Source organism: Filicampus tigris, chromosome 2 (assembly GCF_054856515.1).
Source record: "Filicampus tigris isolate MCC_2025a chromosome 2, RoL_Ftig_1.0, whole genome shotgun sequence".
NCBI lineage: Eukaryota > Metazoa > Chordata > Actinopteri > Syngnathiformes > Syngnathidae > Filicampus > Filicampus tigris.
In genome coordinates this window covers 29,128,372-29,155,118 of record NC_141218.1, presented here as the reverse complement: position 1 = coordinate 29,155,118, position 26,747 = coordinate 29,128,372, and the positions used below count along the sequence as shown (strand labels likewise).

General features: G+C 40.6%; 1 protein-coding gene across 2 annotated transcripts in view; it reads left to right on the top strand.

The window, feature by feature from the left end:
- htr4 (5-hydroxytryptamine receptor 4) overlaps nt 1–26,747 on the top strand; it is a 99,988-nt gene that overhangs the window by 63,572 nt on the left and 9,669 nt on the right. For both annotated transcript variants that reach the window (XM_086020111.1, XM_086020103.1), the window contains exons 3-6: nt 6,854–6,967; nt 9,915–10,115; nt 19,161–19,314; nt 20,719–21,287. In XM_086020111.1, coding sequence (XP_085876237.1) covers nt 6,854–6,967; nt 9,915–10,115; nt 19,161–19,314; nt 20,719–21,287 — 1,038 coding nt within the window. The remainder of the gene's footprint in view (nt 1–6,853; nt 6,968–9,914; nt 10,116–19,160; nt 19,315–20,718; nt 21,288–26,747) is intronic.

Genomic DNA, 26,747 nt, shown 5'->3' with positions numbered 1-26,747 from the left:
TTTGGGGCAAGTGGTATAGTGCCCCACCAGAACCACAACATGGCACATAGTAGTTTAAATGGGACTGATGTGTACAATGTGTTATATAATCCATGTAGTCTACTGCTGTGAGTCGTTTACTTAGTGTGCATCTTTCTGGCTTCGTGTTCCTTATGTCCTTTTTCTGGTATGCTGGGCAGCGGAGCCCTCTGCACCTAGTTGCTGTAATCAGTGTCATAAGGAAATTCATGACACTGACATTGTTTTTGGTTGTTGCTAGTTGCTGTTTTGAAACAGAAATGGTAATTAGGTGCTATTTTGAATGTGGGGCAGGTAGATCAGTGCCCCCAAAAGAGGGCCATCAAAAATTGGGCCCCAAAAAATGTATCAGAGAAGCTTTTGATAAGCAAAGGATATTTGTGGAACTTTGTTAGAATGTTGGCATACATACAACAGGTGAACATGCTAACACGTTAACATGCTAATTACACTGGGGAACACCATTTTTGTTGAGTTAGATGTGACAACTCTTTTAATAGATTTTGGGGTGCAGAATCCAAAACTGATCTCATTTTTTCTCTATCAGGTCAAGTCTTTGAGCTATAGGATCCCCATTTTATAAAAAATATGAAATACCTGTGAATGTTTATGTATGTAAATAAAACACTAAGGTGTAATCAGACTTGATGGCTCATTTTTGTGTGTGTGTGGTGATGGTGGGAGATGTAAATGTGAGAATCCATTTGCTGCTGAGTGGTTGGACACATGATATAATCGTTGTGCTGTCATCAGATAAGAGACAATGTGGTTTAAAATAAATCATGCTTGTAAGGCGTCAAGTGACACTATCATAATGCATACGAAGAGAAGGTGTTTGTTTCCAAACATCAATGTCATAGCAAACATTGTGCTTTCTTGTTGAATGGAACAAGCCACTGTGAAGTTTATAATTGCTGTGGAGGGAGGCAAAATATTACAGCATAGTTCTAGCTTTTTGTCACAGCAATCATTTACAATACCATTCACTACAAACACAATATGATATGATTTATTTGAATACTATTAAGATTTACTCTAATTATTATTTCCATCCATTCTAATCACAAGGTGACTCAGCCATATTATCATATGATTCAATTAAAATACGATTTGATTCATTCCAATTGTGATATATAATTCTAACCCAGGTTTGAAGACCTTGTCTCAAAACCTAGCAATGGTTCAGACCTGTGACTTGGTTTGCACCCGGATTTGAAATTCTTACCCTGTCTTTTTTCAACAGCCTTGGCCTGCACCCTAACCCTGGGTTGTACCCTACTTTGAAATCCGTGCCCTGATTTGAAATCCTAATTTCAAACCATAGCCTTTGTTCATAACCAGAACCTTATCTTAAAACCCTAATATGGAACCCTGCTGAAAAATTGGTTTGTACCCGACTTTCAAACCCCACACCTGACATATGCCGATTTTTCTGTTGTTGGTCCTTCCCTTTGGAATGACCTTCCATTGAATGTTAGGCAAGCCCCCCTCTCTGTCCATTCTTAAAACCCATTTGAAAACAGATTTCAATTCTCTGGCTTTTGATCCGACCTGAGACTGACAGATTTTGGCTCTTTTCCAGTGTCTATTGTATATAGTGTTTTATGTTAATTTATTGATTTCACTTGTTGTATTATGGCTATGTTGTTGTTATATGTAAAGTGCTTTGTTACAGCTGTAGCTGTTGTGAAATGCGCTATATACATAAAAGTGTATTGTATTGTATGTACAGTTCCGATCACGATCTGTGGCCGATTGATAGGAGCACCGCTACTTGAAACCCTAACATTTGGTTGAAATCAGCTTCAAACCTCAGTTTCAGTCTTAGGGTTAGGATCTAACCTTGTTTGTATCTTATTTTGCTATTCTAATCATGGTTTAAAGACGTTATTTTAAACCATCACCTGTGTTTGAAGCCCTAACCTTGGCATTGATACCTAATTTAAAACGCTAACCCTTGTTTAAAACCCTGCTACACTCCTGTTATGATACCATTCAATGCAGTTTTTCAATGTTTTTTACGCCCTCCCAGGGATTGGGTTTCATTGTACTGTGATTGTATAAAAAATAATCTCTTACAGTAATTTATATTGACATGATCCATCATATTTTACAAGGCACAAATCTGAAAGTCGCATTTCAGACAGACCTTATATTCTAACCCTAACCTTACCTTCAAACCTTAATTTGAAATCATAACCATTGAATACAACCCTGGTTTTTACCCCACTTGAAAACTCAAATCTTCGCCTAAAGCTGTATTTGGCGTAAAACTCTAACCCTGGTTTTAAACGCTAACCTCTATTGAAAAACCTTTCCTTGCCTTTAAACCTTGATTTGAAACCACGACCAGTCTTCACACCCTAATTAGAATCATTACATTATTTTCAAACACCTGGCCCGTACCCTACTTCAAAACTCTAACCTCGTCTAAAACCCTATCAACAAAACACAACGCAGCTCTGCTTACCTTTGGGCTTTGACGTGATAGTGTGACGCACAGTGTAGTATTTCTCATTTTGGAGTGGCTGCTCATGGCTTTAGGGGGAAATGATTTTAATGATGGTTATAACATGTTCTATCACGGCAAGAAAATGATTTGATGTTAATCTCACTTTTAACAATGTGGAGGCACAGCATGTTCGCACAGCTGTCAATCACTCTTTCACTCTTTCAACTTAGCTTCATTACAGATCCACATGGAAGGCTTCAACATTATAATTCAATTTTTTTTATTGTGTTCATTGACCCGCGGCAACAATGAGCCATGCAATTATGACAAAGATGATAATGGTCATTTTCATGTGGTTATATCTACTAGACATGAGACGACGTCGACTCTGAGGCTCGTATTGTTCATAGGAATTATTTATTATCTGACTTTTTAGTTGAAATGAAAGCAGTTTCTTGTAGCACACCAAGCAAGTCTTAAAGAAAATGTTGTCAGTTTTATTCGGTGATGATGGCCTGTGTTTAAAATCCCAAAGGCCTTTTCACATCGCGCAACAGCCTGCCCCCATGCTACAATAGTCCAAAATTGTACTCAAATAAGAGGACTGTTACTTTAAAGTGGAAGTCAACCCAAACATTTTTTTTTTTAGAATATGTTCTATGGCGGCACGGTGGTCGACTGGTTAGCACGTCCGCCTCACAGTTCAGAGGTCGTGGGTTCGATCCCGGCTCCGGCCTCCCTGTGTGGAGTTTGCATGTTCTCCCCGTGCCTGCGTGGGTTTCCTCCGGGTACTCCGGTTTCCTCCCACAGTCCAAAAACATGCCTGGTAGGTTGATTGGACACTCTAAATTGCCCCTAGGTGTGATTGTGAGTGCAGATGTTTGTCTCTGTGTGCCCTGCGATTGGCTGGCTACCAATTCAGGGTGTCCCCCGCCTGCTGCCCAAAGACAGCTGGGATAGGCTCCAGCATGCCCGCGACCCTTGTGAGGATAACCGGTATGGATAATAAATATGTTCTATGCAGACCCTCTAGTTGAAACACGGCATTCTGATTAATATTGCGTTTGTGGAATATGAGTTAAGATCAAAATCCACCTATTTTTAGTCATCTCTGGGTGCGTCCATTTTGTCACTTCTGTCAACTGAAAATGACACCACAACTGCTCAGGACTCAGGTAACGACCAATCACGGCTCAGCTTCAGAGAACAGGTGAGCTGTGAATGGTCGTTATCTGATCCCTGAGTAACTGTGATGTCATTATCAATCGAGAGAAGTGACAAAATGGCCACGCCCGCAGATGGCTAAAAACGGATGGATTAAGAACGCCCAGAAGGCGGTCATTTGACTACTTATGCTTTACATTTGACGATGTCACCCCGCCATATCACCTGCTATTTTGGAAGGGAATGGCCAATTTACAAATTAAAGTCATCTACTTATAGCCATCAGAGTTGTTTGTCAAATATCACCCAGATTTGTCATTCAATAGTTGTTGCAAAAAAAGTTGTAAAAACCCCTGGACGTTCTAGTGTTAACTCTTATTCCACAAACGCAATATTTATCAGAATGCCTTGTTTCAACTAGGGGCCTGCATAGAACATATTCTTGAAAAAAATGTTAACATACATACAGCATACAATATGTCTTGAAAAAAATCTTTACACCGGAGCTCCCCGCCCCAGATTACTGTGGAAATAACATATTTTCATTTCCCATTTTTGTTCACTGCGCCTCAGGAAATTCTACCTGGCAACTAGTGACACCGTATAACTATCTTTCATGCTAACTAGCCTAGTTCACTGGTCATTGTCCATGCTGTTTTATTCCCCAGACCACAGAGCATACCATTCGCATTCATTGGTATTCATCGTGACCTGGTCGCGGACTCTGACACGTTTGCGCTGAGATGGCGTTTGATACCCGCCAAGCCTCACAAAGGTGGCTGTGTGTTTGCCCGTTGAGAGGGAACACCGGCATTTCGCATGGCCTTTGTTCACAATTTGGGATTCCCTGTGCGGCGCTTAACAGGACCAGCAAAGACCAGCAAAACTGGGATTTTGAAGACGACAGCACAATACTCCTTTAAAATCATAACACTGGCTTAAAACCCCAACCATATTTTATGACACCACACTCTAAAAACAGTTGGGTCAAAAATAACTATTTTGGGGTTAACCCTTATATTGTGTTGGGGTCAAAATTGACCCGTTTTGAAATTTAGGCACGTAAAAAGTACCATTTGCTTTTTTTGTACCGGAACGAGGCTTCATCTAATCCTCAGACACAACTATTTTAATGCAACAAAATTAATTTTCACCATTTTAACAAATTCTAAATGTCTAAAAAAAGAAAAGGTGACATTTATGGTGTTATGGATCCAATTTGACCCATCAGTGAATACTGGCTGTTTAAAAGCTGTTGCTCTGTGGATCAAGTATGGCTCAACATGCTCCACAATAGACAGACAGAGAGACAGGCAGACGGAGACACACGTGCACACCCACATCACACCCACTATCATGCGCACACGCATCCTCGTAAATTATTGTTACACGCGCACTCACACATTGAAGTCAGGCTTTCTTGCAGCATATTGATACATTTTGAATAAAGATAACATCGGCATATACAAGCAGGGTTTGGGTGAGATATTATCAATTGCATTCTGTTAGAGCTGTAGTCTACATGAGCAAGAGGTGTACAGTTTAAGATATGATTTTGGATCATATCTTTGGTCTTGACAGTCAGTGATACTGAATACCGAGAGAAAAGCCAAGCTGAGGAAGATGTGGATGAGGACAGGGTTCGGTATGACACTGAAAAAGACCATACATCTGATGAGGAGTACCCAGATTTCACAGATGCTGAAAGAGAGGTCTTCCAGTCAAGGAAATATGACATTTCGTGGTCATCAAGCCCTCTGGACACCCAATACAGGGCACCATAAGAGAACAACCTCAAAATGACTCCAGGGGCTACTAGAAATGCTATGTCGCATGACCAAGACATCACGTCCATGTTTGCTGTTGGTTTCCTCAACCTCTTCAGAAGATCCTGCTTGAGTTGACCAACATGAAAGGGGGAAGAATGTTTGGTGATAGCTGGATGGCATAGGAATCAGGCAGGGGGGTTATTCAGTTTTGACCCAACTTTAAGGGTTAAATGAAGACAACAAATTGGGTGAAAACAATGGTAATAATTGAGAAAAGAGCTGGGCACTCCCTCCCGGGGCCGGACTGGTCAGACACCCATTTTTAGGGGTGACACGTTTGAAAAAAAGGACTCAATTAAGCAAGGGCGGAAGTGGATTTTAGTCCAGTTTACTAATCAGTCCTCATGCATGTGACATGGTCACGAAGCAGCCACATTTCGTCTCAGCCTACTCTGTGATATGCTTATGTTAATAACATGGCAGGGAGGTCATTGTTTGTTGTGTAATTTGAAACACTAATCCCTTTTTTTTTAACCCAACTCTTGAAACTAGGCTTGAAACCCTACTTTGCATTTCTAACCCTGAAACCCCAACCCAGGCTTGGAACCCAAATTTAAATTCCTACTTTGAAATTGTAACCCTGGGTTGGACCCTAATTTGAAACTCTAACTTGGTCTTGAAACCCTAATTTGAAACCGTGACCCTTATTTGAAATAATAATTTGCGACACTTACCCAAAGCTTCTCAGGTGAAACTCTTATTGAACCCTAGATCTGGGGTGCAAACGTCCCATCCTCAGATCCCCTATCCAGCGTGTTTTATATGAATCCCACTTCCAACACACCTGATGTAAATGATCAGCCCATCAGCAAGCTCTGAGAAGCCTGATAACGATTGAATCCGATGTAACGAGGGAGACATCTAAAACAGGCCAGAGGAAACCCTAATTTTAAACATTAAGTTTTACTTTTTTAAACCATTAACTCTGGTTTGAAACCATACTTGGTAATTGTAACACTGGCCCGAAACCCTAATTTTCAATTCTAACCCATGCATGAAATTCTACTTTGAAACCTTAACCCTGGCTAAAACCCAACTTTGAAACCATGACTGGCTTGAAACCCTTAATCCAGTTTTAAAAGTAACTCACTCACTTGAAAGCCTAAACCTGTCTTAAAACACAATTCTCAAACCTTAAGCCTACATGAAGCCCTAATTTGATTCAAAACCCGTTTGATGGCTTGAAATCCTGCTAATGTTAACCCAGACTAAAAATAACATTTTTAATCTTAACCCTAATGCGCTTGTTAATTCAGTCACATGCAAGAGTCTAAAGTCCATTTTCAAACCAGTTTCAAACCACTTTTATCAGTTATTTCTGTGATTGACAGGAAATGTTTAAAAAAAAAAAAGAGTTGCAGTTTACGTGTTTGTGTTGTTGTCTCCATAGCAACAGCATGCCAAAGCGGATGGCCCTCATCTGCTTCCTGTCTCTAGTCATGTCGATGAGCATCCTGGGAAACCTTCTGGTCATGGTGGCCGTCTGCAAAGACAGGCAACTCAGGTACCTCACCGTTTCGTTTAGAATGTCACATTTTTTACCTTGGTGCTTTTGGAATGATTTTCTTCAGTTGGAACCGAGGCCTTTGTCAAGGTGGAGGAAAAAGCTAATATTTTGAAATGTTTGCACAAACCCTTCAGACTCCTGCTAGAAAGCAAAAAATATACATACAGTGGACCCCCACTATTCGCGGGGGATGGGAACAGTTTGAATGTGATCATTGTGGACACAGCCGTATCCAAAGTAAAAGGAGGGTGCGCACACCTGCGCAACCACTCTCAGTTGTTTCTTTACTTCCCCTTTTATATTATATAATATAATAATATTAATAATATACATAATAATATTTTTTTAATAATACTTTTTTTATAAATTTTGAATTGTACGGAGTATACTTAGGTCACATTAATGGTGAGAAATTTTTTGAAGTGATTTCTCTTGGTATATTTTTTTCATGTAAAAAAAAAACCTGGAATTTGAACAGGGGTGTGTAGACTTTACAGTATACTTGTAGTATTTTATATTTTGAACTGGAAATGTAAATTATAATATTTTTATTTTATTTTATTTTTACATTTTAAATTAGAAATGTAAGTCATATTTTTATTTAAAATTTTACCTATTGACATGCTTTTTCAATCGTTTTTTAATTTTATTTTCTAATATTAATATAAATGTATTTCTAAAACAAAATGTTAAACAAATTCATATTTTCAATTGCTTTTTTTTTTTGAATGATTGAAGGATCTAAATCTATATGAATGGCTTTATATTAGCCAATAGGTTAACCAAAAACCAATATGGCAATTCCACATTTACGGACGTCGCATAATCAGTTCAAAGTGTTAGAAGTCAGTGTGCCCTGATCTGACCAAGCTGGAGAGGATCAGCCTGGAAGGAGACCAGCCCACATTATGTTTAGATTTTGAAGACAGTATAAATGTGAGGCCCGTTTCTATCTTCGCTCGTCTGAAGATGAAAAAGCTACACAGATCTGATTATTGTATTATTCCTGAACTTCAGAGATGGAACAGAAAACAGATGAGAAAATTCAATCGACTTGTGTGAGCCTTTATTTACATTAGATACCTTCTTGAATTATAAAACAAACACACATTGAGTAAGTAGTTGTTTTGTAAATTGCTAATTGGGCTTATGCCCTCGAGACCTCCAAAACATTGGAACATGATAAATTGATTTTTTTGGGGGGTGATTTTTTTCATTGTACTATGTAGTTAAATTGTGTTCAGTATTTTTTATATTTTTAAACAGTATTAACTATTTTTGTAGATTTTATTAGTTTTTAATATTTGGATTTTATTGTTCACATTTTAAATTGTAAATGTAAAATCTAAGTGAATTGTACTATTTTGATGTGTATACTTTATGTTATAAATGTCACTTATATAACTTTGATTGCATGTTTTTATTTACATTTTTTTAATCTTCATTTCCCCTCTCAAATGTACAAGTGTAATGATATGATTGGCCATTGTCCCATGGGAGAAAGCTGTCACATCTATTGTGCCCTCCTTCTCCTAACCTCCATTTTGTCTTTGTGTCTCACTTCCTGTTTTAACATGGCGGTCACTCAATGTCCTTGAGTGTGTGTGTGTGTGTGTGTGTGTGTATGCGTGGGTGTGTGTGTGTGCGTGTGGGGGTGTGCGCACATTTGTATGTTTGTATGTGTGTTTGTGCAAACTTGGGGTTTGGGGTTAAAACCATGGAGTTAGGACAAGGTACAAAAAAAGTAGTGCAGTGGGGTTCACGTGCTGGCAGGTGTGTGCCACATGTGAGGATGAAAGCAGGACGTGTGTGTACGTGTGTGTGGCGTGTACGAACAGGCAAAGTGGGCTTGAACGTCTGTCCTCCCCAAGGGGAGAACAATGACACACCATCTTTCTGTCTTCTTCTTGCCTCATTGCCTCTTGGTCCACCGGAAAACACACATACACACACACACCCACACACACACCTAAACACACACCCCTACACGTTTTTCCAACCAACAGTGGACTGTCAGCGCAGACTGACCAAGAGGGAACCCCTATTTCTAATCATTTGAATGAAACAAAAAATTACCAGAAATATTTCTTTTGAGGTCTCTAACCTAATGTTACTTGAAATGTGACTTTTAATTTTTTTTCAATAAATTGCCAAGAGGGGACCTGGATCCTTGAGATTTAACCAGATATGATTTTGAAAATGTATGTTGGTTTATGTTAATTTAAAACACACAATTATTTCAAATGACGTGAAAAAATATTAGTTCTAACAAGGAACCGGGACCATCAATTATTATTATTTCTATTTGATTTGATTTAATACCTCAATACATAGTACAATTTCATGTCATTTTTAATTAAAAATGACTAGTTAACATGGATATGATCACACACCAACATGGGGGAATTAAATTTAACTTGAAGGTGTTTTTTTTTTAATGAATGTGAAGAGAAATGTGATTCGTTTTATAATTACAATTCCCATAAAGAAATGATTGCGACTTTAATTATTTTTTTTGTTTTCCTTTTTTCAGTAATTGAAAAATACTTTTTGTTTTATTTTTTTTTTCATTTTAATTTAATTTAACAAGCCATTCTAATTTAATGTAACAGCCCGCAGTTTTTTCATTCTGAGAGTGAAGGGAATTTTTATTTGATTTTATGTACAATATTTAAAAAAAACAACAAGAAAATCTAACATTAATCTTACACTCTGTTGCCTTAGTAAAAAGCTGCAGTGTGAGTAACAAACAAAAAGCTCAATGTGGGCGTGCATTTTGTTAATAACAGCCCCGTATGACTCAGCATTTCAGCCTACATGAGTCAGGGTTGCATCATCGGAGGGCTCATTTGCAATAAGACCCCTCTGACCCGCTCTGTATTGTCAATACTGACCTAAGAATGTTTGCTATTTAGATGTCATCATTTGTGTGCGTCCAACGCAGGAAAATCAAGACCAACTACTTCATCGTGTCGCTGGCCTTCGCCGACCTTCTGGTGTCGCTGCTGGTGATGCCATTTGGCGCAATCGACCTGGTGCACCAGCAGTGGATCTATGGCGAAACCTTCTGCCTGGTGCGCACCTCGCTGGATGTGCTGCTCACCACTGCCTCCATTATGCACCTGTGCTGCATTGCACTCGACAGGTCAGAACCAAGCTCAAGGCTTTACAAGTGGAATTATGCTCAAAGAAATCAAAAGCGGATATATGCCTACAGAAATCAAAAGCAACTGTACAGGCAGAGTTTTTTTTATGATGAATAAATAATAATAACAATAATAATAATAATAATAATAATAATAATAATAATAATAATAATAATACATCCGATTTATATGGAGCTTTTCTGGACACTAAAATCGCGGAATTTTGCCCAAAGAAGTCTAAAGCGAACTACAAAAGCAACTGTAATGCGTTGGGTGGGGGAACACATTTATGTCTTCAGATATCAAAAATAGCAAAGCTGGGCATCGCCTAACCGCCACTGAGTTCCCATCTGTATATTTAAACAACCCACGTCGGCGTCGAGAACATAATCTTCACGTCACACAAAGGCGCCGCACGAGCAGCCACGCCATCAAACAAAGAAAAAATATCAAACAAAAACAACAGACACACACACACACCCACAGCGTGGTGATCTGTGAAATTGAAATAATATGGGGCACGTGTCATTGCGTGTGTGGGACTGCAAGGTACACAACAATGTTTTATTTTTTATTTTTTATTTACTCGGCCGCGTGTCAGGTGTGCGGCACCTGGTTGTGATGTGGTACAGGTTAAGTCCGTTCTTAATGCCGTTTGGCTGACTCGGACCGACTGGGACCACGTGGGTCGTTTAATAAATGTGCAGATGGGAAGTCGGTGACTAACCCTCTGAAAAATGGATTCATGCAATGTAATTAAAGAGCGGCACAAGAAATGAATTAACATTTATGCTCAAATAGATAACAGGTGGAATTATGGTCAAAATAAATCAAAAGATACTGTTATTGACAAAGTTATTAAGAAAAATATGTATTCATGTCCTAAGAAAACAAAACTGGATTCATGCAATTTTTGCTCAAGAAATCCAAAGGTGGTTTATGCCCGTAGAGACATGAATCCCCTGTTGATTCTTACTTGTATACGCACTATAATGCGGATTTTATTTCCTAAATAAGTCTGCTTTCTTTTTGAAGCCAGAATATGTTTGATCTTTACAAATTTTTGATCTGTGGCGGCCTTTTTTATATGAACACACATGCCCATTGTCTGTACAGTACGTTAGACACCACATACAGTATCAGAGCACACTTGGTTTTACCACGGATTGTAAAACCTTAATATATCACAATTTACCACCAAGGCTGTCTGGCCCTCACTTGCCATATGGAGACTAAATCGTTGGTATCTTTTCATCTACAAGGCTATCCTTAGGTGTCCTGACGGCTTACATCTGCTCTTTGATTGTACAAAGCTATGTTATAAATTATAATGTCGGCTCTCAAGAGGTGATGTTGTCTATTCCGGGTTTCAGGACTGAACTTGGAAGAAAGGCTTTCTCATGCTGTGCTTCAATTTCCCAGAACAGCCTTGAAAAAGACGTGCAACTTTTAAAGGACTTGTCTCTTTGTCTGTTTAAAAAAAACTCTCATTAGCTCATTTTTAAAGGTCCTGTCAAGCGAATTCAGAGATTTGTTTCTAAATACATTATACTGGTTTGAAGATACTTGCCTAAAATGCAAAGACTAACAACTAAGTCAGTTTTGGAGAGTAGGCCCTCATTTATCACAGGGTTACGATTCAGATCATCCCAGCAATAGATGAAATCCACAAATTAGAGACCAAATATTTCTTTTATCATTTGTATATATTTTAATGCTTCATGCATATAATACCACATCAGTCCCTCCAGGATTTCGCAAAGTTGCGATCGCAAACTATTAACGCAAAATCAAGCACTTTCCGGGGGTTATTTTGCCTGAAATGGCTGCGCAGGCGACATACTGGTAGTAGTAGCAGTAGCTGAATTCACGAAGAAGAAAATCCCTACATCACATCCTGTTTCAGACGATGACGCCCGTTGACGGCAGAGAGACGTAGAGCAGACAAACGCCATGCATTTGCCGACTAAAAACACGGCATAGGACCGTGGAAAACAATATGCGGACCTCCTGCACGAAAGCAGGGGTAAACTATTTTGTTCTAAATGCAGTGTAAATAATAGATTATAAAAGAAAGTCATCCATTGACAAGCACCTCACGACTGTATCGTTTCAATTATATGTGGAAAGCATTGAAAGTAACATGCACTCTCAACAAATAGTCAAGGTCTGTGAGCGAGGTCTGTCAGGAGCACACAACCAATTAAGGTGAGAAACTGAGTTAGAGAAAATGTGTATGTGAATAATGTGTGTTAAGCCTAGAGTTGGGCCATACGCTGACGTAAATCAATCATTAAAGTCGTCTTTAAATGTGTTAAGTTGAATCATCACACAAATTATAAATATGTGCAAAATTATCAACTGAAGAGGTATCATACTAAAAACGATTGTACTATTCGTTTTTCACATCCCCATATCAACATTCACAAATTGTTTTGAAAAATGTATATAATACCCACCTGTAGTTATTTCACAGTACAGGATGATGATGTGATATTACATTTTATCAAGGCATGGAGTTGGGGAAAAAAATCTAAGAGTGAAATTTCAAAGTTAGACTTTGAAAAATCCAGCATGCTCATGCACAACCCTAGTGAGGATACACTGTGCCAAAAATGGATGGCAGGATGGACAGACTTTGAAAAAAAGCAAGGAGGCCAACTCTATAGCCAAACGTGATCTTGTTCGCCACGTCCGTTTTGGATGAAGTGGTGCAGGTGTACCGACTGGAGCGGCCTTGGGAAAAAAAAAGTAAATCAAGCTAACGCTTATAGATTAAAATCTAATATATAACGACCTACAAACAATTAATATTGTACGAAAAGCCTTTTGGGCCGCATATTGTTTACGTATCTTGGTGACTTAAGAGTTCCTCAAACTGGCTTATTTCAAGAGTGATGTTTAGAGAGCTTGATAAAAGTACTTTAATTCTTAACCTTTTGGATATTTTGACCCACAAGACAGCTGAGCACAGTTTTCATTGGATGTATAAATGGCTTAGTACAGTATCCTTCTCTAGAGCAGAATACTGGTGATGATTTGAGGTCCAGATGGGTCACCAAGCAATCCGGCAAGCGGTGATCTGGCGGCCTTTCTTGTGACGCATACGACGTCTGCCAGTCTGTTGAAGCATTCACTGGGGATGATTTTTTTTTCTCTCCATGTGGAATGATGGAATTCAGAGGGAGCAGTAAACCCTTTGGTCTTGATATGTGTCAGATTTGACCGAGTTCTGATGAAAACATGATGAAACATTCATTATCTGCACCAGTTCTCGTTTGCTGCTTTTTTAGTCATTGGTGACTAACGTAAAAAAAAAAACAAAGGATGACGACAGGAAATGAACTGTTAATTGAGTTTGTGTGACCGGGGGTGGTAAGAAGGCTTGACGCTGGTCTAAATTGTGCAGCTACCCCCGCATCCTCAGGACAATCTGTTCCCAATTCATTGTGAGATAATCGGTCTCTATTAGTCCACATGGGATCACTTCTTGTCTCATCTACCCTCTCACTGCCATTTTTTCTTCATTATATTTAATTTTTTCTTGCCAGTTATTCATGACAACTGCCACTTCTCATAATAAAAACAAAGAGAATGATGAGAAATAATGCACAGTAAACTTAATAAAAGTAATATTCGCGACAACCACCGCGATGCAGTTGTTTGACAAGAAGGATCACTGACATGAGGATGTAGACGAGCTACTTGGCTAGCGTGGATCACTTTGTGTTTCAATTTTATGTCACTTGGGTGTCGCGCCTGCTTAGCATTGCCCGACTTTTACACTCTGCTGCAGTTGCCTTTTTTAAGTGACCTTGTGTGTTGATGCACTGGTGCTAAAACCTTAACGAAGGGTTGAGGCAGTGACGGACTGCCCCCCTCAGGTCAAACTGTGGCCAGGACAGTAATTAGCACTGCATAGTGATCCAGACAGTGGCCAGCAGTCATTTTGGGGCACCTTGGCAAGATCAACAAAAGTCATTGTCTCTCAGTGAGCATCCATGTTGTTATGGCCCACATGTGTCACCTTGCAAGAGTCACTCAACGCTACAAGATGACGCCTCTGTGGATCGTTAATCTGGGACATACTGTAGTCTACGGTACATGTGTTTCACCTGTGATCTACATGTGATACAGATATGATCTACATATCACAGCTAGATTTGGTCCAGATGTGATCAACAGTAGATACTGTCTGAAATTGGTCTAGATGTGGTTCACATAGGCTTTGTTCACACTGCAGGGCGTGATGCCCAATTCAGATTATTCTTTTTGTTAAATGTAATCTTTTTCTGTATTTGTTCACATTGCAAAAGCAAGTGCGACTTCAAATACGAACGCAACGCGGCCGTGATGTGGCTTGCAGCAAGAATGGTCCGGCGTGTGGGGCCTTATCTTTCTGTCAATTTATATCAACAGAGGAGCGATGCCGGAGGTGGAAGAAATATCTTGGGGGAATGAGGTGACACTTTTCGATCCCTTCATATCATGGAGACGCCTACTAAACATGACGTCACGTCACGGAGACGTCTACTATAAATAACTTCACGCCATTGCCGCGTGTAATAAATTAAGTGTTTGCATGGCTGAATTACTACTATGACCACAATTATCAACTTTGTTTCATGTTTCAAATGTAAAGTCAACACTGTTACTCAAAACAATGTATATTCACTGACGATTCAGTTAACAGCCTCGTGAGTACTCTCCCCGACCGCGCGGAGGGAATATCAGGCTTTTGATGACGCATAAGTCGGATGTGTGCGGATGAGCGTTCATACGCATCCCATACATATCCGATTTATATCTACATACGAAAGAGGCCCAGGTCAGATTTGAAAACACCGGAATTGTACTGGTCACGCAGCATGAAAAAAAATCTGATATGTGTTGCAATATGGGCAAAAAAATTGGAACTCAGTGTGAATGTAGCTACATATGCTGTACATGTATTGTCTACATTTGGGCTAGATTGTTTTGACATATTAGGCTCTATTTTTCTGATCAACCCTCACCCTATCCCTAAATCCGCGCAGGGGAGGGTTAGACTTTGTTTTGGTATTTTTGCAGACGCACATAGCTTGGCGCAGATGTATGTTTCCACCATTGTTGGCGTAAACACAGCCAACTTAATTAGTCGGCAATAGAAGTGGCTCTTCTCATTCACTTTTAAATCAGTGCACAAGAGAGGCGCACAATCCATGACATGGCGGAAGGAGAAACTGATTTGTTGGAGTCCATGCAGGAGGTTCAAGCAGTGAAGTGGGCACTTGGAGACTGCTTTCCACCCCCATTGGACATGTCTGCATGGAGGCAAGGTGCTGAATTCTGACATGTGGCCAGCAAGTGATCTTGTGCTCCCCTGAACTTGGACAATTTTCTTGTGAAGAAGTCAACTGATGATTGGTGCCTGGTGCTTTAATGCCGCTGCATGTGTGCCGGTTTCATGGCGTTGTTTGAGAGTGCCTGCCCACATAAAAAAACACAGAAGCTGCTGACAGTCTACTTGTGTAAATCCAAACATTATGTTTTCTTATTTTCAACCCATAAGTCAACCCAAATATATTTTTTCAAGAATATGTTCTATGCAGGCCCACTAGTTGAAATAAGGCAATATGATTAATATGAAATATGAGTTGAGCAGAGAAATACACACTGAAAATGACATCACAACTTTTCAGCTGAGGGTGTGTGATGTAATTTTCAGTCGACAGAAGTGACAAAATTGCCTCCCCAGAGATGGTGGATTCACTCTTATTCCACAATCTTCTTCTTCTTCTTCTTCTTCTTCTTCTTCTTCTTCTTCTTCTTCTTCTTCTTCTTCTTCTTCTTCTTCTGTGTGTTTCTCATTTTTCTTCTTTGTAACAGTAGCTTTCAAATGCTAACGAGAGCCATGGAAGTTAATGAGTTTTTCCACAGCACCTTCCTGCAGATGTTTTACAATCAAAGCAATATTAAGATAGGCGTTTTAATAATACAATTTGATAAGAATGCTATCTCATGTTAAATTTGTGTTAGCAGCATTATGCAGTAACTTTAACAATGCAAATGGGAGGGATCCTGTATTAAAATACAATTACACTTAAGAAACAACAAATTAGAGACAAAAAAATCCTATTACCCTTTTACCTTTATCTACCCAAATTTAGGTAGAGAAGTTACATTTGTGAAAAATAATCCTATTTTTATAAATGTAATAGGACAGTGTTAGCCAACCAGGGCTACGTGAGCACATTTCAGGGGTTACGCAGAAACATTTAAAAATGTATTCCCCAGCTCATTAACCTGTGGCACAGATCCACCAAAACCACAAAATCCAATTTAAAGTTTACTGTAAATGCTTGTTTATATTTAAGTTGTTTGTGGTAAATGTTTTATAAAAGTACGGGATGGGGGTTGATAATTTTATGAATAAGGGTGGGGGGTCGAGGCCGGAAGGGTACCCAGGTCAAGGGTGGAGGGTCGCGGCCGGACCGGCAAAAAAGGGTCAAGTGTCCAGCTCTGAAATTTATATATAACAAAAAGCAGATTTATTGATTTTTTCAAAATGTATATTCATTTGTTTTCAAGGCAACATATTTAATTTCATATTCAGTTTGCGTTGAAATTGCCTGAGAATTAAATATAGAAATTGAGGAAACGAACTAAAATGATTTTCATTTAGTCAAATGTGTTACGTTCTACTTTTTGAGGGCGTAATCATGGTGTGACAATGTGACAAAAAGGTTTGTGGGTAAACAAACCAAAAAAGGTTGGGATACACTGTATAGGAGATTTTTTCTTTTCAAATTCCCAAACAGACACAGCGAGGCTTGCACCTGCATGAAGAATATCAGGAACACGCCAACATTTCTGCAAGTGCCATCTACGGAAATGGAGCCCATACTCTACATAAAAGTGATTGAGTTACGATTTTCATAAGTGGAGATGTGCTCCAGGTGTGATCAACATTTAGCATATGCTGCATGTGATCCAGGTGCGATCTGTATTTAGTCTGTACTTGCCATGTGTGATCCGCATCTGGTTTACATGTGGTCAAGATGTGATCTTTAAAAATCCTAACCCTCGAATGTTTTTCCTGTCAAAGAGTATGGAGTGCTTTGTTGAATGAAGATGTGGAAAGCGAGGAGAAAGGCATTAAGTCAGCTCGTGTACAGCAGCTTTCACTATCAGACACAAAAGAATGGAGCATTTTGCCTGCAGCGGGCTTATCGTCTCTTGTTCAACGGAAGCGATGGGAGGGCAAGAAGACAACAGGAGGGGAAATGGAGAAGAAAGCAGAAGTAAAGTGCACAGCTGCACCGCAAAACCTCTCCTTCCTTCCAAAAAAGAGCAACGGAGGTATCAGAGAATGAATGAAGACAGATGCTGCGCTACAAAAGACCAGAATGAAGACAGACCACATGCTCAAATATCCGAAATCATATCATGACAAACCAAATGTGTTTTTTCACCCTATTTTTAAGTTGTGCTACTTGTACAATTTGACATGTGTTGACATGGTTGTTGTACCACAAAATAAACTTAAGTGACCACATATACTATATCCAGGCTCACCAAACTTTTTGAAAGTCAGAGCTACTTCTTGGGGATTGACTGATGTGAAGGCCTACCAGTTTCATACGCACTTCTGAAATTGCACATTTGCTAAAAATTGCCTTGAACTATACGATAACGATTAATGATATTTACAGTATAGACGTTAAGACATCACTCTAAATTGCCCCTAGGTGTGATTGTGAGTGCGGTTGTTTGTTTGTCTCTGTGTGCCCTGCGATTGGCTGGCAACCAATTCAGGGTGTCCCCCGCTTACTGCCCAAAGACAGCTGGGATAGGCTCCAGCACGCCCTCGACCCTTGTGAGGATAAGCGGTATCGATAATGGATGGATGGATGGACGTTAAGACATTGATCATGTTCATGATTTCTTACAATAATTATCAACAATGATTTGATATGGTAGGAAACAGATAAAAGTCGATATGCAACACTTTATTTCTATAAATCTATGTAAATATTTACTTTCCCAAATGATATTTTCAGTGGTGAGCCACTTTTCGAACAGGCCTGCAGGCTACTCATGAGGTCGGTCCTTGGGCCTACCTGGTTTTGTGGGCACCATGTTGGTAACCCCTGTACTCGATAGTCAGCAGTACAGATACAGTAATGACCACAATTAGACAACTGAATAATGCAACCTATGTGTGATCCACCTGTTGTCTACATGTGCTCCAGGCTTGGTCTGTAACTGCAATAGTCTACGTTTGGTCCAGCAATCGGTTTGATGGCCCACTTGATTTCGGCCGGAGGTTGGCCTGACTACAGTCACACTGACTGAGTTGCCAGATACTTAGCACATAAATGCTCACTAACACAATCGAACCTGGCGAGCAGATGAATATATTCATTTAACTTTCTATTTCATAATTGGCCCGCACTGGCCAGCGCAGCTGTGAGGGGCTGGGATTTGGGTGAACACGACCGATCTAAGGCAGAGGTGTCGAACTCCGGTCCGTATGTCCAACCTGTGGTACAGATGTAAGCTACATCTAGTCTACATGTGAAGAGACATACTCGTGACACATTAAAATCGCCGGATGAGAAACACCGTGCTGTTGTTGTGTTTCCAATCAATCCTGATCAATTGTCACACATAAACAGGAAGTGGTGTCACTGCAAATATGGACTTGAAAATCAATAAATGGGTGGAAGGTGCATCAGACAACACAATCCTTAATGGAAGCAAATGTGAAGTGGTGAGTCTACATGAGGGACAATTAGGGCAGTGCCCCATCACATTCTGCATTGTTTTTCAAAGGCCTAGTTTATATTTAATGCAGTGCAGTTGTAACTTGTTTCGTAGTCTGACCTCTGCCTAGCAACAAACATGTTGCATAACCAGGAAACACAGGCTGAGCCTTTTTTTTCCATCTTCGTTGCTTGCCTCCTAATATTTATATGTCATTTTATAATGATGCTTACACTTTTTAAGATTGTAGTCGTTTTTGAAAATAATGTAACTGTATGAAGTGTGTATGTTTGCAGGTACTATGCCATCTGTTGCCAGCCTTTGGTGTACCGCAACAAAATGACACCCATGCGAGTGGCCCTGATGATCGGCGGATGCTGGGTGATCCCAACCTTCATCTCCTTCCTGCCCATCATGCAAGGATGGAACACCATCGGCATCGACCACGTGGTGAGCGTCCACATCTAACATTACAACTGCTTTTCTGAAAAAAAAAAGTGACTTTATTTTCATACAGTACATACCATTTTTTGCAAAAATATCTGACATTTTTCCTGAATCCCCATTATGACTTTTGCTTGACCAACAATGAATTTTTGGAACTACCAAAACTATGTCTTTGAATTGTTGCCTAATAACAACACAAACATTGCATCAATCCTTCAATCAGTCCATTGGTTACTAAATAGTCTCCCAAAAGCTGTTTTAAGCAGATATTTTGTACTTAGTACTATTTGTTGCTTTGATATAATTCAAGGCAGGCGTCAAACCAGAGAGCGAGTTACTCTCCAGCCTCTGTTAACCTCGCTCGCCCTCACTTGCCCTCGCTCAGTGACCTGGCTCGTAGTCCAACTTGACACACACACGCACACACATAAAGAGCGGTTTAGTGTGCTTTGTAACTTTTTTTCTCTCTAAGGATCCAATTAAAAGTGCTGAGTTCTGACAGCGACTCTGTTCTGGAGAAATCCAACAGCCAGACGGCCTTACTTTGTTTGCATTGCTGTCAATGATGTTTTATTGGGGAAGAGCTTGATCCTATGAATTAGCCTGCACATACATGAACCGTGAACTGAGTGGGCTAACTCCATTTTATTGTTTTATCTCAGTGATTTATATAATGATGAGTACTACTTCTGTGTATTTGTTTTAATAGAAATTGTGGTTTTCTGCGGATTTTGTCATTTTGCCAAATGTAATGGCAAAATATCATTTATTTGGTAAATCTGACTTTTTCCAGGTGCTTATATATATATATATATATTGAAAAAAATCCACAAATAAGTGTATCTGTGGGTACCAAACTGCGAGTATGCGGGGGTCCACTGTATCTGTCAACCAGAACGAGAATTACAATGTCCATTACCGGTCAATTGAAATTTTAAAAAATGTTGATGATTTCAAAGTTTAAAAAGATCCTTTAACACAAACGGAGGAGCAACACATGTGTAGATAAATGATAAAACAGTACTCACAGACATATATTCGTTATTCTCTGCAGAGAATGACCAATAATACTGCGGCTCCCTGCAGAAGCCATGACAGTATACTGCCACCAGGCGGCCAAGGTGTGCACATCAAAGGAGCAGCACAGTCCAATGAATTGAAACAAAAAATGGGGCAAAAACTGTTGTTCACAGTTGTTCAAAATTGTTCACATTCTATTAAATTAAGTACTTATTCTGTTTTTCAAAAGTAGAATATTATACAGTAGTGCTATTTTTATTGTTGATAAATACGCTGTAACAATTTGTGGCATACCTTGGACAGTGAGCCACGTGCTGTTTCACGCAGTTTCATTTTTTTCCCCCCAAATGTATCAAGTCTCGCTAAACGTGTCCCGCCTGCGCACAGATCGACGAGCGTCGCTACACGGAGGGCAGCAATTCCACGTCGTGTGTGTTCCTGGTGAACAAGCCGTACGCGGTGACGTGCTCGGTGGTGGCCTTCTACATCCCGCTGGCGCTGATGGTGCTAGCCTACCAGCGGATTTACGTGACGGCGCGGGCGCACGCGCTCCAGATCGGCGCTCTGCAGCGGGCCGGTGGCGCCTCATCGTCGTCGGACTCAGCCGACCAGCAGCGTAACCACCGCATGCGCGTGGAGACCAAGGCGGCCAAGACGCTGTGCGTCATCATGGGCTGCTTCTGCCTGTGCTGGGCGCCCTTCTTCGTCACCAACGTGGTGGACCCCTTCATCGGCTACACGGTGCCCGACCAGCTGTGGGCGGCCTGTCTGTGGCTGGGCTACATCAACTCCATGCTTAACCCCATCCTCTACGCCTTCCTCAACAAGTCCTTCCGCCGTGCCTTCCTCAGCATCCTGTGCTGCGGGCGCAAGCGCTACCGCCGGCCCTCCGTGCTGGTGGGCCCGCGCCCGCCTTGCGCTGCCACGCGGATCAACGGCTCCACACACGTGCTCAAGTAAGTGCCACTCTGTCACTGATACACTAAGTCTCACCACTGGATCATGACTTTTTTATTGCAAAAATTGACCCCAAAAAAATATATGCTGAAAAATTATGACCTCGTAAAATTGTCATATTGTTATTTTTACAATTATAAAAACAATTGCTGTATATAAAGTATTTTTTAATTAGAAATTTTATCGAGCTCCCTTGAAAGAAATATTCTTTAAAACTTTCCTTTGAAAAATAAAAAATATGACCTTGTCATATTACAATTTTCTTGGAAAACAAAATATTCTCATGCAATTGTGATTTTTTTAAAAACAAAAGACATTATTATTGTTTGATTATAAAACAACCATTTTTCCAGGACAATGTCATACGTTTACATTTTCTCTATAAATATGACATCATTATCATTCATGATCATATCAAGAAACATGAATTTTTTTCTTTTTGTTTTATAATTTATGACCGACACAACGTCCCAAATCGAGCTCAACAGCACCCCATCCCCACTATATACAATGTTAATAGCGCACTTCTTTCCTCTCCTGAGACGCCGGATGGTAGACCAGAATTTCCTCGACGCCGTCCGGAAGTCATTTTCCATGGCCTCACCAAACTCCTCCCACACCCGAGATTTTGCCTCGGCAACCGCAAAAGCTCCATTCTGCTTGGCTAGCCGATATCTGCCAGCTGCCTCCAGAGTCCCGCAGGCCAAAAAGACCCGATAGGACTCCTTCTTTAGCTGGACATCCCTTACCACTGGTGTCCACCAGCGGGTTCGAGGATTGCCGCCACGACAGGCACCGACCACCTTGCGGCCACAGCGCAGATCGGCCGTTTCAACAATGGAGGCACGAAACATAGTCAACTTGGACTCAATGTCCCCGCCTGCCCCGTGGGGAAAGTTCTGCCGGAGGTGGGAGTTGAAACTCCTTCTGACAGGGGATTCTGCCAGACGTTCCCAGTAACCCTCACAATACGTTTGGGTCTGCCAGGTCGAACCGGCATCTTCCCCACCATCGGAGCCAACCCACCACCAGATGGTGATCATTTGACAGCTCCGCCCCTCTCCTCACCCGAGTGTCCAAAACATGCGGGCGCAAATCCAATGATACCAATACAAAATCGATCATCGAACTGCGGCCTAAGGTGTCCTGGTGCCAGGTGCACATGTGGACACACTTATGTTTGAACATGGTGTTCGTTATGGACAATCCGTGGCGAACACAGAAGTCCAGTGACAGAACACCACTCGGGTTCAGAACTTCCTCCCAATCACGCCCTTCCAGTAAGGCGGAGGGAGGCTACCATCTCGTCTAAACCCCAATGTACAGGCGTCAAGCCGGGGGGCAATAAGTATGCCCACACCAGCGCGGCGCCTCTCACCTTGGGCATCTCCCAGAGTGGAAGAGTGTTCAACCCCTCTTGAGAGGACTGGTAGCAGAGTCCAAGCTGTGTGTGGAGGTTAGCCCGACTATATCTAGTCGGAACTTCGCAGCCTCACACACCAGCTCGGGCTCCTTCCCTGCCAGAGAGGTGACATTCCATGTCCCAAGAACCTAGTCGGACCGCCAAGGTCCCTGCCTATAACCGGCGCCCAGCTCACACGGCACCCAACTCACACGGCACCCAACCCCTTTGGCCCATCCCACCAGTGGTGAGCCCATGGGAATGAGGACCCACGTTGTCTTTTCGGGCTGAGCCTGGCTGGTGCCCATGGGTACAAGCCACCAGGCACTCGCCAACGAGCCCCACCTCCAGGCCTGGCTCCAGAGGTGGGCCCGGTCCGGGCAAGGGAAAACGTGGTCAATTAATTTTTTTCATCATAAGGGGTCTTTCGAGCCGTGCTTGGTCTGGTCCCTCAGCTAAGACCTGTTTGCCATGGGTGACCCTGCCAGGGACATATAGCCCCAGACAACTTAGCGCCTAGGATCATTGGGACACGCAAACCCCTTCACCATGCTAAAGTGATGGCTCATGGAGAGGAATTTGATGATGTAATGGTTAAATTGTCTCACTATATGTACAAACGTTCTATCTCCTTTGTAGTACCGGCTCACTGGTCAATGTTTTCAAATAAAAAGCTGAACATGATGGCCGACAGGGTTGGAGTAACTATTCCTTCGGCTTTAAAAGGTCAATACTTCAATGCCATTTCCATTTTCTTGAAAGTCACCAGCTCCGAGTTATGGAATATACCTATTACAAAAATCTTCGTTAACATATTTTTAAAGAATGAGGTTAGTTTTGCTTGAAAGTTTGCCTTGAAAGACTTGTTTTTATTCTCTCAACATGAGGACTTTTTTTCCTCAATGAAATACAGTATGACAGTATTTGTGTTTGCCTTTTAGCTTTTTTTTTTTTTTTAACAAAAAATACAATATTATTGTTTGAAGATGTTTTTCTTAAAAAAATAAGAGCACTCAATTTACCATTTGTAAAATTCAGCCTTTTTTTTTTTTAAGGACTTGAGTTTATTCTCCTACCCCTTTGTGTCCCAATACTTTTGTTCATGTTGTATATTATTTACTTGAGCATTTCTACTTTGTAGACCACTTACACGCCAAACAGCATTCATGAATTATATCTCTGTGGCAGCATTTTGACTACTAAGTAGTTTATCATTGAACCCAAGAGCAATAATTCTTAGACTGTATGTGATTCATTGAGGGTGGGCTCTATGTCAAAGAATATTAAAAAAAACATAAAATAAAATAAAATAAACAAGTTCACCCACAGACAAGGAAACTAAGTGAAACTTTATAATCATTATAGCAGTACATCAACACAGGATTAGTGACCACCGACTCTATAAATCTTCGTTCTTTTCACAAGAAGCCTTTACGATGCACTTGGTAAAATAAATACTGTAAATAAAAAAATTAAATAACCAGAGACTCTCTAAAGGCAATCTGGATCTTGGAGTAAATTGCATGCTCCAGCGTGACAACAACAAGACATACCGTGCATTCATCGTCACGTGATGGAAAGATGCTATCTGGGCGTGAAGCGCAGCTGTTTATTGACAAGGAGAAAGATGAAACGGACACGTGTACATGTGCAGCCTCTCTAACCAGAGACAAACCATTTAAGGCACAACAGATGTGCTGTCGAGAAAAGTCATGTTTTGTTGTTCGAACATCATTTGTGAGGCCGTGCTGGCCGTCTCCAGGTGTTAAGGATGAGACGGACAGACGAACAGTATGGGTGACCTTATGTGTAAATACAGCCACAGAAAACAAGCACATAACAGCTTTTGTGCTCTTCCAGTCACCATTTTTCCAAATTGCAAAAACCACATAACAGGAGTTCTTTTGTCAGGCCTACTGAGCATTTACATTATCAACACTGCGGGAATAGGTTTTGCATTAACTTGACCGTTTTTCTCAGTCAAATTTGGAATTGAAAATGTTTTGATTTGTCTGTTGTTATTTTCTTTGATTGATTTTGTATTAATTTATCTCATTAGCTAGATCTGGTTAATTGATGTATTGAAAATGAAATACTAAATGTTAGTAAAATAAACAATTTTTTAACCTAGATTTTTAAAATGTGTTGTTTTAATGAATTGGTTCATTAAGTATAATTAAATGAATTCTAGTAATAGAATTAAAACCGATTTTTTTTATTTTTATGAAAATGATCATTTTAATAATTGTATACGTTTGTAGTCCGTGAAATGTTCCAAGCAAGTTGATATGAGTGCTTCATAAATTTGGGGGACAACAATGTCTACTTTTCTGCCTGACCTTTAAGTGAACAACCGGTGCTTGAGAAGTTCATTCCTGGTTGATGTTTGAATGGAGGGAACTCAAGTGCCGCTGAAGATTTCAAGCCTTGAAAGGTTCTCATCATGCCCGGGTTGAATGGCTTGCCATCACGTATTTGGTTGGCCAACACTACTCAACTTGTCAAAGCGTCTTAGGCAGGCACTTGGTACCTTGATTGCCAAAAGTAATCCCTTCCATCACCGCGTTCAAACGAGCCCTCGCACACAGTGTATTCCTCACTTTGTTTAAACAGGGATCAGCAACTTAGTTTGGCGGCGGGCCAATTTTTTTCCTAACAGGGCCAAAATTACATTTTCATCAGACAAACCTGCTGTAACATACTGTATCAAATAATAATAATCACTGAGCTTAATATCAAAAGCTGATGGCTTGGTTTTACTACGGTATTGATGTCACAGTATGATATTTATTGCAATGTCGGGTGAAAGCTCACAGCACTGCAGTAAGCCTCACTGTATTGCTGGAAAGTTCACGGTAGAAAGTTTGCTGATTTGACAGTATCATATTTCTTATTTACAGCATTAGAAATTTGATACTGCCTACTGCCAGTGATTCATTTGCTTATCAAGTCAGAAACACAGGAACACTCTAAATAAATTGGGCAACAGGTATTGAAAAAGCCAAGTAACAATAAATAAAATAGTCACCTTGTTAAGTTTCTTTTACAATGTGATGCTTAAATTTGGAGGGCAACTTATCTCTGTGTTGTCTGAGGCAAGAGGTGGAAGTCAGGCGAAGCTCAACCGCTCAACCGCTCCCCACCAGACAACGGCACATCACGGTGATACAGTGACATGCGAAGGCACGGGAACACAGGGGGTAGCCCGCGAGGGACTGAATGCGTTGAAAGTGCCCATAATCAACGTGTGGTTCAATTCACATCAGTTATGTTTTTTTAATCGGAAGATCAATGTTCTGTAACTCCAAGCGCACACTGGCATTTGTTTATGTAGTTGGCGGAATAAATGTCACATGCTCCAGTCGGCTAATCGTCAGTGTATTTGTCCAGACGCGTCACATTATCAGGTTGGTTACAGCCAATCAGGTGCCTGTATTGCACAGGCATTGGCTGCGTAACACAAACCCGGAAGGGAGACGCTGAAATGCCACCCTGCTGAGCAAAATTACATTTTAAGAAGAACTGCTCATTATCTTGCAGCAAAACAAGACCAGTGAGATAGAAGGAACTTTTACCGCACCAAAAGGGTTTCAGGAGCCGCATGAAACCGGCTCAAGAGCCGCGGGTTGGCCAGGCCAGTTTTAGAAGATACTCTCCAGTGTGGTCGTTACTAAGCGCCACCCAGTTGCACTTATTACCGTATTACACGCATGCATATTTAATATTTTAGACGAAGAAACCAATAACATTGATCAGCAAGGTCAGTGGTAATGATTTCACGTGTTTAGGTACTGTATACGTATTTGTTCATGCTTCATCGCTTGTTTACAAAAACACTGAAAAATATTGCTCGGATCGTTTGTCCATCCATTTTTTCACAAAACCGTAAGTAAACAAAATGAGGAATTGTGGAATATATTGGTTAAGCATGCGTTTAACTTTGACGCTGCCATTAACTAACAATGTGACTAACCATGTTTTGAACAACGCATATTTAACACTCGGTTAGCTAACGTCGGGTTAAGAATTTAACCGGCGGTTAGGGGTTAACCAGTGG